This window comes from Pyrgilauda ruficollis, unplaced genomic scaffold (assembly GCF_017590135.1).
Source record: "Pyrgilauda ruficollis isolate IOZ18807 unplaced genomic scaffold, ASM1759013v1 scaffold16, whole genome shotgun sequence".
NCBI classification, from domain to species: Eukaryota; Metazoa; Chordata; class Aves; order Passeriformes; family Passeridae; genus Pyrgilauda; species Pyrgilauda ruficollis.
Genome location: NW_024514764.1, coordinates 4,334,283 through 4,352,992, shown reverse-complemented (window position 1 = coordinate 4,352,992; position 18,710 = coordinate 4,334,283). Strand labels below are relative to the sequence as shown.

At 42.4% G+C, this 18,710-nt stretch overlaps 1 protein-coding gene across 2 annotated transcripts in view; it reads right to left on the bottom strand.

Annotated features, from left to right (window-relative positions):
* PRKAR1B (protein kinase cAMP-dependent type I regulatory subunit beta) overlaps nt 1–18,710 on the bottom strand; it is a 92,492-nt gene that overhangs the window by 16,429 nt on the left and 57,353 nt on the right. For both annotated transcript variants that reach the window (XM_041462503.1, XM_041462502.1), the window contains exons 7-9: nt 15,980–16,138; nt 7,196–7,256; nt 3,051–3,172 (exon numbers count right to left, since the gene is read on the bottom strand). In XM_041462503.1, the coding sequence (XP_041318437.1) occupies nt 3,051–3,172; nt 7,196–7,256; nt 15,980–16,138 (342 nt within the window). The remainder of the gene's footprint in view (nt 1–3,050; nt 3,173–7,195; nt 7,257–15,979; nt 16,139–18,710) is intronic.

Below are 18,710 nucleotides of genomic sequence, written 5' to 3'. Positions count from 1 at the left end.
ATAGAAGGGGGAGACTAATTAGACTTATCCATACTAAATAGGATGATATTCCTGGTTTAAAGCAGGAATTGCTGTTCTGATCATTGCTGGGGCTATCAGTCTCCCTTTCAAAAGGTTTCAATGGTTTCTCTTCAGTTTGCAAATCCTGAAGGTGCCAATCCAATCAGAGGCTGTGTCCTTGGGCAGGACCAATGTCCTTACAATGTCCCAAAGGGATGGCACAGAGCAAGGCAGCAAGGCAGGCTAACCAGAAATTAATGACTAATTTATGAAGTTCAACAATTTTAAATCCATATGTGAGTCCTGGATGCCTCGGAGAGGCTTTTATGCTAGGAGTCACAAGATTCCACTTGGAACCAGTATCTGGGATGCACCAAAGCTTTATAACTGATTTGTCTAAGGCATGATATGAATGGTCATGGTTTATGATAAATCATAGAATGGTTTGGGTTGGAAGTGACCTTAAAGATCATCTTGTTCCACCTTCTGCCATGGGCAGGGACATCTTCCAGAAGTTCAGGTTGCTCCAAGCCCCATCCAACCTGGCCTTGGACACCTCCAGGGATGGGGCAACCACAGCTTCTCTGGGCAACCTGTGCCAGGGCCTCAGCACCCTCACAGGGGAGAATTTCTTCCTGATGTCTTATCTAAACCTACTCTCTTTCTTTTGAAGCCTTTCCCCTGTTCTGTCACTCCAGACTCTTGCAAATAGTCTCTCCACCTTTCCTGCAGGCTCCCTTCAGGTGCTGGGAGGCCACAGTTAGGTTACCCTGGAGCCTTCTCCTCTCCAGGCTGAGCAATCCCAATTCTCTCTGCCTTTCCTCCCAGGAGAGAAGCTTCATCCCTCTGATCATCTCAGTGGCCTCCCCTGGGAGGGGACCCCAGAGCCGGACACAGAGAGCAGAGCAGAGGAGCAGCATCCCCTCCCCTGACTTGCTGCCACGCTGCTTCTGAAGCAGCCCAGGACACCACTGGCTTTCTGGGCTGCACAGAATGTAAAATGAGTAAATAAAAAGGTAAATGAGTACCTTGTCCAAAAATCATGCGGCCAAGTTAGCTTTGTAGTACTGGACACGCTGTGCTGCAAAGGAGGCTGCATTTTAGTGATATATGAAATGGTTTTCTGCATATACAGCAGCCAAACAACTTGGCTGCATTTCTAGTGGTTTGGATTAGAAGACCACAAACATCAAAAAGCATATGAAAGAAGCTAATGGCTTTTCAACATATTGTGACAACAAACCAGCCAAAACTACTTTCAAGCAGGTTGTAGAATAATGTGTTCCTGGTGACTTGCAGCAATTTTTCCTACAGAAATCTTAAAATCAAAGATGTGAACTCCTGTAAAAATCACGTTTAAAATACAAAGTTTAAACTCTGTGTGAGCAGGCAGAAATACTGCTGCAGCACAAGAAATAGTTGAAACTGAATGTTCATTCTTTAAAGTAAAAAAATATAGGCAATTTCTAAAGTAAGAAACTAAGGCAGATTTGCAGTGGAAGGGTGAGGTGAGCAGATACTTTCTACAGAATGCAGTGTTAATGCTTTTCTACCCATTCAAGTCTTAACAGCTGTTTCAGCAAGAGGGGGAAAATAAAGGCCCTTAGTAACTCTTAAGCAAGCTGCCAATTTTCCACATGGGATTCAATGGTTAAGAAAATTAGATTTTCCTAGTCTCCTACTGCTGCAAGGAATAACAGCACATTCAGTAACACTAGGAGCAATAAAAATTCCATATTTCTGAAAAAACTTCTGTTTCCTAAATTTTTCTCATATACTAAACACCTTAATAAAAAAGGTTTCTTGTATAATATCTAGTCTCATTTATTCTAATACTGTTGTTTTGAAGGGACACTGTCACATATTTAAAGTTCCTGAATTGGCTCCCTGTTTGATAGACAGGTGCAGTTACTTGCACTGACAATTTTGTGAGCATTGTATCAAAACTATGTTCATAAATAAAATACATATTTCCAACACTCAAGAGAAAGGAAGGATGGAATTTTAAATGTCAGATATTGATTATGAACCAAATTCTGGCTGCTTTGCATAGAGGCACCTGTCCAAAAATCCACAGATAAAGAGAGAGCAAAGCAAAGCCTGGGATGCATTCTGTGTGCACACAACTGGATCCGAAGGCCACACCATGACCAGCTTCTCACACCCCTCTGACCCACCTTCTCCCACACTGAGGAGCTCCTGTGCCACCACTGGAACTCACTGCTGGTCATGTAACACCTGGCCTGGGGTGTGCACTGGAGCTGTCACCACAGCCACATGTTGGCTATTTCTGGTCTGCATATTTGCAAAGGAACACTCACAATCCACAATTATATCCCAATGCTCTTCTCTTACTCAGTCTGAGTCTCTCTAATTCCTCTTTATAGCTTGTTATATCACAGTGCCTTGGTACTTGTGTGAGATACCAGGGATTCAAATATTTATGTCAGCGAGGGGGGGAAACCCCGTCAGCATCTGTTTGCAGAAGTGAGATGGTGGAACTGAAGTGTCAGATAATCTCCAAAAAGATGTCAGCGTTTCCAGCTGCCTGCCAGATCTGTCTGCCTGTGTCAGAGTAAACAAAAAGATGGCTCAGCCATCAGGACTGAGTTTAAGGCAAAACAAAGAACAAATTATCCATTTTCTGATCAGGTCTCTGCTCCAGTTTTCAGATGTCCATTTGTGATATCCCCTGTAAGCCCCTTTGGGAACAATGATCAATGCACTCCATGGCTGACCAGCCCTGCTGAAGTATCAGAAATCTGGAGCTAGAAAAATCTCCCATAGTAAACAAACCTTCAAACAGTAAAGACACCAGACACACCTCAAAATTACTCTGCATTTTCAGTTTACTGGAAAGAAGATTGTCCCACTAAAGACAATTCCATGGAACTGGTCTCTGAATTCATTTGAATTTTGAGTAGGTCTCCTGGTTTAAGTGGAATTAGATTTATGCTGAAGTAAGAGATTGAACTGAACCCAAGTATCTTTAATACAAAGCCTTGATCTTTACCAGGAAATGACAGAGCTTATCAGGTTGCCAATCTTACCTCTGTAATAATGAAGAAGTCATCACCGGGCTCTCCCTGCACAACAATTTTTTCTCCATCTTCAAACTGGACAGGTTCCAGTGCATCAGCCACTGTCAGCCGCTCCCATTTGTCCAGGGACTCTAAAATATTGAAGATCATAAAGCTATATTATAAAAACACTCCAACTTTGGCTGAAGATTCATATCTAAACTGACAGCTCTGCCGTGCCTGGTTCTGTTATAAAAGAAACATTTCTTTCATCCAGGCACTTTGCACGAACCTCCAGTTGGGAAACATGAATGTATTTATTCATTGTGTCTTAGCCATCAGTAATCACCCAGATAGCAATCTTAAAAGTTGGACAGGAAAAGTTGGCTCTGGTTCCTCACTCCTGCGATCTGATCCGTGCTGCCCTGGCGCTGCCACGGCCTGGAGCAGCTGAGGAGCTGCCTGGAGATGTGGGAGCACCCAAGATTCCCTCACCACATCCCACACCAGGTTGTCGGGATCCCAATTTTTGGTTTCTCTGGGTCTGGATTGAAGGCACTTGAGATGATAGTTTCATGTTCGGACTCAGCTGTTTATTATTTCTTATCAGTAAAACAGTCTCGCAACCATGAGTTCAGCAGCTTTTCATTAGAAGGCACAAATGGCCAACAGTCTTTTGTTACAAGGTCTTTTAAGACTAAACTCTCCAATTAAGAACAGACACCTAGGTTATTTTCCCTTTTAACCCAATAACTGATCCCAAAGAGCCCTCAATGCAGATTTTTCTGCCCAGTTACAAAATGCCACCCAAACCCATGAAGAAGAAGGAGGAAGAAGCATGAAGAAGAAACCCAGGATGACACTCTGTGCCCTCCATCTTGCTTCCATCCAAAACATACTAAAAATCCCAAAATTTCTCACCAAGTGATACACCTACACTGCTCTTTATAATCCATTTCACACTTTTGTGGATTCCAATCTATCTTGAAGTCTAGGAAACTTTCTCCATTAATGAGGGTCAAAGTCAGTGCTCCCCTGGGGATCAGGGCACCCCAGAGCAGACAGAGAAATATTCCCTGTGCCCTGGGTTTCCACACCAGGTGCCAGGACAAGTCCTACAGTGTTTTCATCAGAGCTGCTCCCAGGTCCTGGTGGGCTGCAGGGTGGGTGATGCAGGGTCCATCTCCAGGATGGGTGAGACCACCAGAGCCAATGGCCAGACCCCGGTGGCACGAGCAGCAGGAGACCAGAGGCATCCAGGTTTATGGATGTTTGAAATGGCACCTCTTCTCCATTTGCCAGCAGGATGGCCTGCAAAGTGTGTTTTGCTTTTCATTCCCCCTCTTAAGGGAGAAAAGTTACAAAACTTTAAAAAAATTCCGTCATTACAAAGGGCAGGTCTGGTTTAGGATTAACAGAGCAAAAGCAGTCTGTGATAGGGGTCCTCATCACCCACCTGCACCTGCTCCAAATCCCCACCATGGCAGGGGACAGCCTGCACAGGGCACATCCAGGGCTGCTCAGTGTCCCCACGCCCTCCCCTGCCTTGGCTAAGGGATGGATTCCACCTGTCCTGCTCTCAGGAAGGAGGTGCCACCTGTGTCTCTCTCCAACACACATTTGCATGAGAATTCGAGAGTGAATTGTACTTGAACTTTTGTACTTTGATCACATTTGACTGAAAAATTACAGGTTTAAAAGTTATTAAAAGCAACAGATAATACGATGATTTAACCTTCACTGCCTCAAAAAGCTGGGCTGAAATTCATGTCCCAGAGCTCTGCTGATTCCTACTTACCATGAATTATTGAACTAATGTGTGTCAAGATACAGTTTCTGACACCAGGATTAGATGTATGCCATTCCATCAGACTCTGGTTTCCCAATTCTTTTTCAAAATATTGCTTAGAAGGATTGTGTGAAGGTGAAAGGAAGTTCCTTAAAGTTAAAATGCTTTTTGGCTGAGCTCAAAAAGACACTGAGCCTGGTAACAAAACCAGACCAAAGTGCTCAAAGAACCAAAGGTAAGTTTGGAGTTGACTGACACAGCTTCATGTTTTTGTGCCACTTTCTTGTTGCACAAATTTGGGAAATTAATTGTTTCTAACATTTTCCCCACCTAAAGCACTTTCCTGGTGTGTTTGTGACCTTTGCTGCAGAAGAACTAACGTCAAAGACCAAGCCCATATTGTCAATGCAACATTCAAAAACTGCTCTGTTTGATTGAAAATAAGCATAAAACTCTTTCATACAGACTAGAGAAGACTTTTTCTTTTCTTTTTTTTTTTTTTTAAGAACTCAGTAATTAACAATGAGAAGAAAGAGCCTCTTGAAACTTCTTCAGTTGGCTTTATGAAAAATTCAAAGCTAATTCTAGCTCTAGTCACGAAGTGTCTCTCTTTTGTCTAAGGGAACTGTACCACTACAAATACATTGGCTAATAAATCTTGCAAATAGAGCATTATATAGAATATTCTACAAGTTTTAGTTGCAGAGTTGAAGTATCAGAGAAATTAGACCACATGCCTAAATTGTGCATATCAATTCACGACTTTATATTTAATTAAACTCCAGAAAAAAATTTAAAAGTATCACTTCTTTCATAAGCAAGTACTGATAATCTAAAAAAATCCTTAGATTTAAAAAAAAAAGAAGTGACTCTTGCAATTATACAGCTAATTACAGACTCTGGACAGACCTTGGAAAAAAGAAACATAAGAAGCAGGTAGAGGTTTTTCCACCAGGAAATCACTGAGTTCTGACCACAGTAAGGGATAAAGTGAAGTTGACTTTTCAGTGCCATTCTGAGATTTCTAAAATATCTTTCTGCTTCACAGGTGTCATCTACTTTTTAGACATGTCAAAGAGATCCTTACACATTTCATCTAAATTTCCATGCTCCTGCAATGATGTGTTATTTTGTTCACTGCTTTTCTGTACTTAAAAAAAGTTCAAATCTTAAAGTCCTTCCTCTTTTTTTGAACCAAGATTCAAAAGCCACACTACAAATTAGGCTCTAATTACAATGCAAACCACAATGAAGGAATGTGTTTAAGGAAGCACATCTCTGAATAACCTTTCTACTCTGAAATTGTTTTGAGATGTCTCATTGTTGTAATTGCTCCTCATTAGTGCAGGTGCACAGATTCTTTTTTTCTTTAAATACTCATTGTAATTTGGTATAATTTGTGCTCTTAATTTAGGAAGATTTAAATTAAGCATAAAAGAAGGATTTTAAATTATGAAAACTTCATTAATAAGCAAGCAACATACTTGGCCTCACTTTAAGTATACAAATATAATTGAAAATCTTATGGATAGCACCCCCCAGAAGTTCAAGTATACTCTCACTGAGACACTCTCATATTTCAGGTACCTCAGCTTGAATGGTAGGTGAAAATCATAAACAAAAAAAACCAGAAAAATTTCAAGTAGAAATAAAAATACTTCAATTATATAGCAAATAAATCCTGAACTGTTTTTTTCCAAACAGCCCCAGCAAAAACATGATGTTTCTCCTACAGAATCAACAACTCATTGTACTGTCTAACACTGTCCTCCTTATTAGAGGCTTTTGTTCTCCTAATGGTGATTGATTGGTCAGGCATTATGGGTTTGTTGTTTTTCCTACTGAAGGCCATCAAGAACACGTCCAAATTTCGTGGCTATCACATTAATCAAAGGGAAACAAAATCCAAGGACAAGAAGCTAAACAGATGTTTTAAGAATGTGAGACAGGGGCTGTAAAATGCACAGAAGAAAAAAGATCAGTCCAGTTTGATTTGCAAGGTTGGTTTGTTTAGTGCACACTGTATTCTTGCAGGAAAAAGCTTCTCACCTGTTCTCTGGGAGGATGTAACTGGACTTTGTGACAAATTCATATCTCTGCACTGCTTTCTGCTCTATCCACAAGATCTTTACTCAGCAGGAGCTACTGAAAGTACCAGTGTGTGCCTGCTCCACCTTTAGTGAGTGCTCCAAACACATGGGCAGTGCACAGGAAAGAATGAGAAAAACAAAAAGGGCCCTTTACACTTTCATTCCTTCAGAAACAACACAGTGTGAGACCTTCTGTCTGAGCACTGCTCCTTTCATTGTGCCACCAAAGATCAAAATTCATCCTGCCAAGGTGAATAACAGAGAAACCAACAGCCAAGTTCCAAAGGGCAACTGACCCAAAATGGAGACCTTGCTCAGGAATTCTTCGTACATCTTCCGCTTCCTCAGAGTGCTGCCCTGTTATTACAGGAGAGAGAAAAAGGAGGCACATTACACAAAAGTATTTTTGTGATTTCTTCCTACAGCTGCTCCTTTTTTTTCCCCCCTCCCTTTTTGAAATCTTCAGCATAGCCAGTGTAAACAGCCTCAGGCAAACGTTTCCCCATAAAATGTCTGGGCAAGTTGTACTGCTGATAAGCAAAGACAGAAGGACTCAAATTCAATCCTGCTGTAATTTCACTGACTTCACTGGTGTTACTGGACTCTGCAGATGAATTGTATCCATTTACAGGCATTCCCTTTAAAGCCTGAACTTCATCAATTAACTGTTTAGCTAATTCAATATATGTCTTGTTGCCAATGAGGCTCTTTCCAATTACAAAGTAGGATAAAACTTAAAATGTCCCCCTTGCAGGTGCCATCCTTTTAGGTTAAAAACTCTTTAATGCCACATGTTTTTCTGTAAACCTGGTTAGTGTTTTGTACAGTGTTGTATCTATTGTTATGCTGAGCAATCCATTCATGTTATCATTTTAACAAGATTTAAGCATTTGGGAGCAGACAATCCATCAATGTACGTGCAGCCACCAGCACAGTCATTCCCATTCTACTAAGATTTTGTTGTGTGATAAATTTCTAAGACACCTTCTCCTTACACAGTGTTTGATCAGCAAAAGAGAAACCACAAGTTGCTGTTCCAGCATGCATTTTTGAAGGTGATTCATGTAGGAATAATTATGATGAAATTTTACCAATACAAAAATAATGAATGCATCCTTAATTCCTTCTGCAGTGACATGAAAGTCTTGTAAAGAAATTCTTCCCAGGTACCAAAGAGGAACTCCAGGGCCTGTCTTGTCCAGTGCAGTTGGTTCCACACTGGTGACACCCCAAATCACTCCTGCCTGGGCAGATTTCCTGGGGATGTCAAAGGCTGCCTGGTGCCTCCTACTCAAATCTACAAGGCACAACACAAGGATAATAAATTGATCTTCTCAAGAAAAGGAAAACAAAGATGCCATTTATTCATAGACTGGGCAGAGAGGGTGGAAGCAAATGTCAGTGTCTGCCATAGAAAAAGTCACTTCTCTATTCCTCCAAGTGACCACACGTGGGTGCTGGGAAAGTGGCTATAGAGAAGGGGAAAGGTGAAGAAACATTTTGCTCTCCAGTATGAAAGCATCCAGAAGTGTTTTGGGTATGAAAATGGGAATAGCTGATGTATTCAAGATTTAAATATCATCCCTCTTCCTACAAGTGCTGTGCAGGTGGAGCTGCAACAATCCCCAAAGCACCAAGAATCCTTCCAGCAGCATCAACAGGCTTCGGCTCCAACTAGGGACCACAGCACCAGCTGGAGCTGCCAGGTGCTCTCCTCTGGGGACAGCTCCCATTTGTGCCCCTGTCCTGGGGTCACCCCTGCTCCCAAAGAGCCCCAGCAGCAGCAGCAGGAGCTGCCACTGTTCCCAGGTAGCTGTGGATGAGCAGCAGCAGCTCCCGATGCTCCCGCTGCGCAGCCCGGCCGTAACTCCGCGCTGGTGCTGACAGTTCTGCTCAGCGATAGCATCGCTAACCCTCCTCTGACCCCTCTGTCTGACAACCTTGGTTCTCAACCTCGGGGGGCCCCGGCAGCATTTGAAGTGCCAGAAAGAAAAAAAGTAGAGAACTTCAAACACAGGAGGCTCTGCAAGCCACGCCAGCTTCTGACAGCTCGCTGGGAGACAAAGAATGGAAAACTGGACACTGCGCAGTTGTTGCTTTCCTCCCTGCAATCGAGTGGAAACGAGAGCAGCAAAATTGACAGCTGTGGAAAACCAGATTGGTGGTTTAGTTTGATGGGCTGGGACACCCAGGGACAGATGTGGAAAATGCTTTTTAAATGACTTATGGACACAGATGAATTTTAAGAAGCAGTAATCAGTAGCCATAAGTGATGCCTGACCACGGCTTTGGGTATTTAGAGATGCAGAGCAGACCCAGGAAGGTGGGAATTGCAGCCATCCCACCTGGCTCAGAGAGAAAGAGCCCACCACTTCCTACAGGAACACAGGTTATGCCTTGTCTAAACTAAGCCAGGGCAGCAGTACAGAATCCACAGCGAAGACAAGTGCAAGAGCAAAGCTGAAGTGGAAATAATTAATTAAATGTGCTGTTACAATTTTTTGTATTGTCATATTATCTAGAACCCCTCTTAATGCATAGCTACACTGACTTAAATATCTCCTGTCAGAATGATCCCACAGGGGTGAGGGAGAACATGGGCCCAGGGAAGAACCAGTGGCTTGGGCTTGGGGCTGCTGTTTGCCCCCAGCACGTGCACTGAACCCAAGGTGACCCAGCTGACGGCTCCTGACTCGTGCTGAGGGATGGCTCCATCCATCCCTCCCTCCTCTCTCCTCAAGGAGACAAACAGCAGCCTCTGGGGTGGCAGAGCTTCACTTCAGGGTGCCCAGGCAGGCACAGGAGCTTTCTCTGCTCTTTCAGAGCATCTGAGGCTGGATCCAGGTTGGCGCAAAAAAATCCCAAATTCAGTTCCAGGTAGAAGAGGCCTGGCTCACCTCCTTATGCACACTGTTTTTACTTGAGTGTGTTTTCCTGCTCCAGCTCTCACAAGCACGGTGAGGGGAAGGATTTTCAGAGATCAGTACTGTAGTGCAAGCTAAAAACAACCCAGCAGTGGAATTACAGCCAACCAACCATGTGTTTATTTCCATTGGTATTAACCATCCTTTCTCCCATGAAACAGAGAGAGAACATAGAATCACAGGATCACAGGTGGCTTGGGTTGGAAGGGACCTTAAAGATCATCTTTAGTTCCTTACAACCTACTTTGGCCAGCCTGATATTCCTCTACCACCCCCTCCCAGGCATAGCGTCACCTCTGACTTCTGATGTCCTTTTTACATTTGTTTTCTTTAGTTGCTTTACCCAAATTGCTGAGGCCAGGGCTATGAACAATCTCACAATTTCCTCTCCTACCCTTCAGGTACTCTCTGCAGAAGAGCCAACCTGTGCATTCCCTGGCACAGTGCTGGGTCTGTCCTCATGCAATATTTTCATGGAGCTCCTAGAAGCAGCAGCCATTGAGACAGTACCAACATTTACAGACTATGAGATGCTGAAAGTTCACCAGAGCAGGAAAATAACAAAAAGGGACCTGGGGATGTTAGAAATGGGACTAGAAAATAATAGAATGAGCATCCCTTTGGAAAATATAACCAATAAAAAAAAATCCAAAGCAGAGATGTGTGACATACAGAAGACCTGCAAGTTGTAAAGCTGAAAGAGATTCACAGACAGGAGGTGAGACCTGCATCAGACTGCAACAAGAACACAGCCAAGGCTATTTTGGTCTGCACAGGCAAAGATATCATCCAGGAATGAAGTTTGGAGGCTCCATCTCCGTGGCTCAGATGTGATGGCGCCTGGTGTGCTACATTCTGTCTCGGTACCTCTTCTCCAGAAATGTGCTCCCAAATCCAACAGAGCTTGAAGAAATGCTGAAACACTCAGGGAGAGCTGATAAGGAAGGAGCAAAACAAATCCAGCCTGTATTTGTTGGCTCAGCACTGGGATCATAGGTATGTCATCCTCATAGCTGGCATGCACTGTGGCAGGGGTTTTAAGTAGACAGTGATAAATATCTACAGATATATGACAGAAAGAGAGGGCAATTCAGTACAGCATAACTTGACACAACTCAAAGTAATGGGAGAAAATCAAGAAAATCTAATTTAAGATCAATATCAAAAAAGTTTTCCAATGAAGGAATTATTCTCTCGCAGAAAAGTTTCCCAAGGGAAGCGGTAGAAATCTTACAGCTTAAGCCAGATAAAAACAATAGTAAATGTACATGAATAATTCTGCTCTGGCAGGGTTCTTGATGGCATGTTTTAAAAAGTCTTTATTAATTCTTCTTTTTTCTATCCTATTAATATCTTATTTCAATAGTTGCTGCTTCTGCCTCTCCCCCTTCTCCTTTGTTCACTTTCTCCCTGGCTCTGAGCTGTCAGGCACAAGCTCATCTCCTCAAAGGCAGTGGCTCCCATTAACTACAAAGCCTCGTTAATATTCTAAGCTGCAGTGCTCCTCCCTGAGACAGTCCCAAGGAGAAACAAGATCACTCTCATTCAAATCCACACAGAAAAGGCCTCAAAGCCATTTTTAGGACCATTTAATGTTGCAAACCCTTAGGCTTAGCTTAAGCAATACACAGGCTGGGCAAAACGAATGCCCCAGAGATTGTAACAGGTCGAGTTCCTATTCAGCATCTGTTTCATCTCATTTCCAACTGCCCTTTCCCTGTTTTCTTCCATTTTTTCTTCTCATTCCTCCAGTCCAATCCTTTTTGTCCCTCCAGCACTCTCTGTGTCTTGTTTCCAATTCATTTTTTTCAGGTGGAGCTGATTGAGTCCTTCCTGGAAATCCCCACCTTCAGCAAGAAGCCAAACAAATGTCTACTGAGAGGCAAAGCATGACTCAAGTTTCAAAGGAAGAGTTATCCTGGCAGGAGGTGCCAGAATGGACTTCAGGACTGCACAGCCCCATTTAATCCCTGATTAGGCTGTTCCTGAATGATGCTTTGGGTGTGCATTCCTGCTGGAGCATGGAAGAAAAAGCCCCTGTGCATTCTGGCCATGGACACCAAGCAGCCCACACGGTCCAGGTGCTCTATGCCACAGATGTCAGGTGGATTGCAGCCCCTGGAGCTGCTTTATGCTTTGGCCACCACAGAACCTGCATTTTATGGCAACCCAAAATCCTCCTGACTTTATTTTATCTCAGCTTAAAAAAACCCTGCTTGTTAAAGCATTTGTTCTCGGGTTCCAAGCTGTAAAAGACAGTAGAAGAAACCCAAAATAGCATAAATAAAATGAAGTATAACATTAAGAACTAACTATCCTTGATTTGTCACAACTTACAAACCAATGTTATAACTCTCTTTCTGTGAGCAGTTTGCCAAATAGGTCAAATGTATTGAATCCCACACAGCTCCACTCTCAGAGCCAGGTATCTTGGACCATGGAAACTAGAGGGGAGTTAAATTATCCTGGATCAAGTCCTCCAAAGAAGAAATTACAAGAAATTAATGCTTTGAATTTTCTCAGTCTGGGAACTGAATTGTCTAGGGGATCAATCTGATGTTGGGATAGAGACATTTGCTTCTCTGGTATTTGTGGTATTTGCTATATTTAGAATACAAATATTGTACTACCCTGGGATGTTCCCCATTCCGTGATGCTCTCGAATCCAAATTGCAAAGAAGAGGGCAGCAACTGAATTCCATGAGAAGCCTATGGCAGAAAAAAAATCCTTTGCTCTCTTCCAGAAGAATGTAAGTAAATAAATGTTGAATATATACATGTGTGTGTGTCTGTGCCCGTGTGCACACACACAGAGAACATATACATAAAAGAATTTGCAACAGAGTGAAAAGTATGTAACCCAGCAGAGATGATTCTATGAAATAAATGGAACAGACAGATGGACAGATAATTTGTGAGTGTACCACAGAGGGAACATGCTGAAGTGGTTTTTTGTACCCCACCTAATACAATGAATTTCATGGTGTAATGCTTTGTCAAGGACTGCAGTTTCACTGCGCATTCTGACAAAAAGACCTATCCCGACATTTACAATATCACAGCTGCTAAAACAAACTTGAATGTGACCTTCAAGCCATCAGGGTACCTAAGCTGAGACAATGAAATATAAAGAAATATATCTGTTTCAACAAACTTCCTTTGGGACAGGCTAAATAATAAATGGATGACAACTGTAACAAAAAGCCAGCAGGAGCTTTCTGCATCAGGCTTTGTCCATCCATAAAAAGGAAACCCCAAACTCCAAACCTCCTGAGATACATTTTATTCATATCATAAAGCAGTCAGGATCAATGAGACATGTAAGTGGGGAAAATGGCACTAAGCAGAAATAAAACCAAGAAATTATTAAATGCAAAGCAAAGGACCAAAATAGTGCCTGCAAGGAGAAATGAGGTGGAGAGTCAAGTGTCTCATGACAGGATAAAATCTTTTTGGCAAGTGTGGATCTGAAGGCATGATTTGCAAATAAATATTTACAACTCAAATAAAATTTCAACACTTGACTGAGAAAACACGGGGCTGGTCATGGCAGGGAAGGAATGCAGACAAGAGAAATAACTATCTGGGGTTATGGAGGGGCTTTATCTGACTATAGCAAAAATCTTTGGCAGAAAAAGGTCATTTATTCCTTGGACAAAAGGATTTGCAACCAGAAAATAAGAAAAGAGAAACCCACTTGCTCTTAAGTTTTGGAACCATCTTAAATTATACACTTCAAAAGGTACCATAAGCATTATTACTCCTTATTTAAAGGCAGAAGTATTTATACATTCAAAATACCCTGTTAGAGGCTAAATGGCATGTTTCTGGGAGCTGAGAGGCAGCCACTACTACACTTGAACTGAGCCCAGCAAAAGCAGCCCCATAATGGTGGAGTCAGCTTCAAGTGTGAAATGCAGCCATGAAACAAGATGTAATTAATTCTTAGGCTTGAGGAAATGTGCAGAGAGCCACAGTAACCTGCCCTCACACGACTGCAGAGACAGGTGTCTCATTTCACCTACAGCAACAAAGTTATCCAACCTGCACCTACAAATAAATGGGAAGATGACAGGATTCATTCAGTGTGGATGGGTAAATTGCATTCACCATGGACTGCATTTAAAATTGGACATTTTCTACACCTGCAGCAAATAATTTACCAAGAAATATTTCCTATCTCAGTACTAATAATGCTGTCTGGGTATCTAACACAGCGCAACAGACCAATTTTTAGTGGCCTCAACTGTGAAAAAGCACAAGAAGCATGAGAGGGAGAGAAATATATCCATGTTAATCAAAAGGTCTCATCGACTGCAGAAACTGAGCTTGCTAGGTAAGGCATAGCAGGCACTGATCCAGAGAACACATAAATTAATTTGAAAAGCACTTAGCACTACTAGAATCAAACAGAAGTACAACCATAATATTCAGCTTGTATGTACAACCAAACTAGCATTAAAACCACAGTCTTTCCCACTTGGGACTTTAAATCCTTTTAGCAAAGTCCTCTCTCTGCATCAAATATTCATCTTCTGAAGTGTGCTATCAGGTGATAATGGACACATGGCCAAACCTGACAGCTCACAGGGCTGGCTGATTTTAGGTACCTGAAGTTCCATCAACACCAGCACTGAAATCACCTCCAGGCTGCAAAGCCTGTGAACCTGTCCCTTCAATTCCTCACCACAAGCTTACAGGCAGCTGCAGAAAGCTCTGCTTAAAGAGCCATGGAATATGTACCTTGTCCTGACATTTATTTCCCTCCTACATTCCTTTGCTTTTGAATTTTGGATTCTTCCTCGTAGCTTGCAGGTTCATCACACCAGTTATCCCAGACACCCCTCCACTGCATCCTTGTAGGACATGGGACAAATAAGCTGAGTGTGCCTCTTACATCTCTTCAGAAATTCTCCTGCTCTGAGTTTTAGAAGTACCTCTGCCTGCTTGCCTGTCCTGGGAACCTTTCAAAACTATTCATCCTGCTTACCCACAAGAGAGAAGCCAAAACACTTTTCATAATTATTCCTCAATTTGTTTTGGGGCCATCAGGCTGAATATTTTGGGATAGAATAAATTTCCATCAGCTGTACTCTCCTAAATGCCAGTGTGATGTTTGTTTATGTGACACTGAACTCAGCCCATGAAAGAGGGAGTGAACACCAGCAGTGCTCATACAGACACCCAACAGCCATCACACAGGGTAAACAAAGATCACTTTTACGCTGCTGCTTAAGAATTAATCATTAAAGGGTAAAATCTACTCAGTTCCTTTGCTGGTTTTTCTGTTTTCTGTAACACCCACTGGAAATACAGATGATCTCAAAATTGTTAGTCTGAGAGCACAGTGTCATTTCCTTCAGATCAGAAGGGAACAATGCAGCTTTGAGAGACAAGTCCTATTGAGAAATAAGCTTTACACAGAGTAATGTCTGTTAATTATCAAAAAGAAAGGAATATTTTACGGAGAAGGAAGATATGCACATGGACATTGGAAACAAACTCATAAAAAAGTTATGACTTTGCTGAAGTTAATTATCTGTCAAAGTTTCCATTATAAACTCACCACTGAAGAACCTACAGCAAATCCATAAGCTAGCACACGCCCCAGGTGCCACAAAGGTCTGCAGAGCTTTGCTGCAGGGATGAGGGAGTTTGAAAGGAGCAGAGCAATGAATCATTAGCAGCTACAGCCCCATGGCATGTGTGGCTGGGTGCTGGCTAACAGAGATGGAGGGCACAGTCCAAGCAAGACTTTTTATTATTTTAGTGGAGCTGGATTTACTTTCTATCACCTGCCTTGAGGAATGTAATACAAGATCAGACAAAGACTTCACAGGCAAGGGGTGCTGCTGAGAGATATTTCCAGGCTCACGATAAGGAGAGGATTTGCATAGCTTTGGTGGGTAACAGAGGCCTCCTGAGGTTTTCATTCACAGAACAGTTATGCATAATGTTTCTCAATTGCATTTCTGACTCAGCGCCTTTCTGCTGAATCCTGTCCCCTTTTCTTTCAGCTCACTTCATTCAGTTACTCTGTGATTTCGCCACGTCCGCTCTCGTTCACGCGGAAGCACCAGAGCACTCTGAACACAGAACCGCAAAAGGAAGTACAAAATGCCAGCTCCACAAGGAAGCCCTTCCCCTTGAGCTCACCATCAAGATGCGTCTGTAGCTGTCTCTGTCGATGCCCCAGAGCTTCAGGTCTGTCTTGGCCTTGACGGTGGCAGCCCGCGGGGTTCCGTAGATCAGCGCCAGCTCCCCGAAGCTGCCTCCTTCCCCAATGCTGGTCACCCACTCCCCGTTGACATAAACCTACCACAGCACAAGACAAAAGAATCAAAAGCAGAGTTGGAGTTCTCCTCCTAGCTGCCAGTTACCCAAAAGCCTGTTAGCAATTTCCTTTTAATTGTCAATGTTGGGGACACAGAAGGAAAACAAGAGCGTGACACTTCCGACAGTTGGTCCCCAAAGAGGGGAACAACCTGCTCTGTGGACAGAATTTAAAGTTGTTGCTTCAGTACAATGACTTTATTTACCCTCTGGGTTTTCAGCTCCCATGGTTAGCTGGCATCATGTTTTCCTCCTTGTGTTCAAGGCTCAGGCAGTCAGCAAGCAGAACTGTCACAACTTTGGCTTTTTATTAACACTGTCAGACTTGAAAGGAAGGAGGTTTGTTGATATGTGTAATGAGGATTACTGAAATGTGCCATGGCCATGAAATGAAAAACAGTCAAAACAAGGAAATATCTTTTGAAAAGGAACTTTTTTTTTCTTTTCTTCCCTAAGCCTAGTGCCTCCAAAACCCATTTAAATGTAACTATACAGATCTCCCGTAGTGAAGATGACTAAGGGCTTTGGACTTGAGAAGCTCTAAGCAGAATGACCCTTTAACATCAGCTCCAGAGAACTCAGGAAGCAGAGTTAGACCCAGATAGGGTCAAACTCAAATATTTCATACATTTAGGTACTAAATCCTCTTGGAACACGGTATGGATTGATACCACTATTGCCACATTTGTCCTGGATGATGTTTCATTTGAGAAGAATTCCTGCACTTGAGTGTTTTGTGACATCTTCCCTGTAGGAAGGCAACTCATGCAGGTGTTTTCTGCTGGACAGCTTTTTCCTCACTATTTATCCATGAACAATGCCGCTCATGAGCCAAAAGAGTGCATGCAAAGGCTGCTGTGAGCCGTGCATTCTGCAGTTTGCTATAAACTACACAATAAACCTTTCAATTCTGTCACTGTGCCTCTGAGTTTGGAGGGGAGGGAAGACTGGGTGCATTTACTCAGGGCAGAATACACCCCAACCTGTTACAGACCAGTAACAGCAGAAATCAAGCAGTATTAGTTTCATTTGCTTGGAAGTTCTGTGAAGAAAAATAATATGAACAAAAGAGGCAGGTATTCTCAACTTAAGCAGAAAAGTATTGCAGAGGCAAAGACCATAACCTGACACCAATTAGTGAGTAATAAACTAGCAGTTTTTAAAAAATGCATGAATTAGAGCTGTGCTCAAGCTGGGCATGAGAAAAGATGGTGACCAAAATAAATGAACTAGGGTCAAAACTCAACAACCTGTCAGTATTAATTTTAATTCCATCTTCATTTTATGATGAAAAGGCATAATACAAAATACAGCTGGAATCAATCCCAATTTAGCTTCACAGTATTCAATTAAGATTTGCTCCAGCTCCTACTGAGGCCAGTGAAATGCTGGTTCAGTGGGAGATGGATGAGGCCACGAAGCAGTTCAGCTGATCAAGAGACCTCTTGGGTATCAGCTGAAAAGGAGCAGCTGAACTCCAGGCAACGTGGTGGCTCCTGGTGCTCCTGGAACATCTGAGGATCAAGGGGCTTAAAAATAAAGGGTAAAAATAATCCCAAACAGGCAGGTGGTTGCACACTGCCAAGAAAAAGCTGAAGCCACAAAAGCTAAAGCTTCATTTCATCACCATGACAAGATGAATGTCACCCAGGAGAATATCACACAAGAGAACAGCAACAGCCTTCCCTTTCAAACTTTCACACTCACCACAGAAAGAAAATCTCACAGAACATTGAATCTACTTTTGATTCTCCTCATGATGAAAAAAATGAAAGCAGAAAAAGAAGTTTTAAAAAAGCCAGGCAAACCCAAGCAGTTTCCTGGTGAAACGAGCGGGTAATTCTGTGGTTTCTTTTTTTCTTTTTTTCTTTTTTCTTTTTTTTTTTTTTTTTTTTTTTGTGAGACGAGCAGGAGAAATGGATGAATAAGATGAGAATTCTAAAAGGCTTGTAACATAGTGAGAATGTATGAACATTTCTAAACTCTACTGGCTCATTGCAAAATTGCCCAGATGCATATTTGACTGTAGGGCCACCCTCCTTCTGCGGGAATTTCACTGGATGGGTCACGGGGTTTGCTACACTACAGTAATCCATGTGTTCTCAGTAAAAAGTCTCAGGGATGGTGGGAAAAATCTAAATTCCAAAGGGTTTTGGATCACATCCTGAGTGCCAACTGACATGGTACCCTTGACTCTTTTTCAGCACACCAAAAATACATGTAGAGTGTAGAGTACATGCTCTTCTGTTGAACACAGATTTTGTTACTGCAGAAGGGTCTGAATTATAAGCAGGAATATAAACTTATTCCAACACATATTTTTTAAGCAACATGGTGACATTTCTTGTTAAAGCAGTGTGCAGGATGTGACTGCAGCCCAGAGAGGGGAATTATGCTGGTAGAACTCAAGACTGAGCAAGTGAAGGATGGACATTAGATGTTGCCCAGTCATTATTTAGAGAGGCTGCTACTGAACTGCTCTAAAACTCCTTTAATTTTGCTGTCTGACTTGACAAGACTGTACAAAACATGTTTGACATCTCGCCTTAAACAG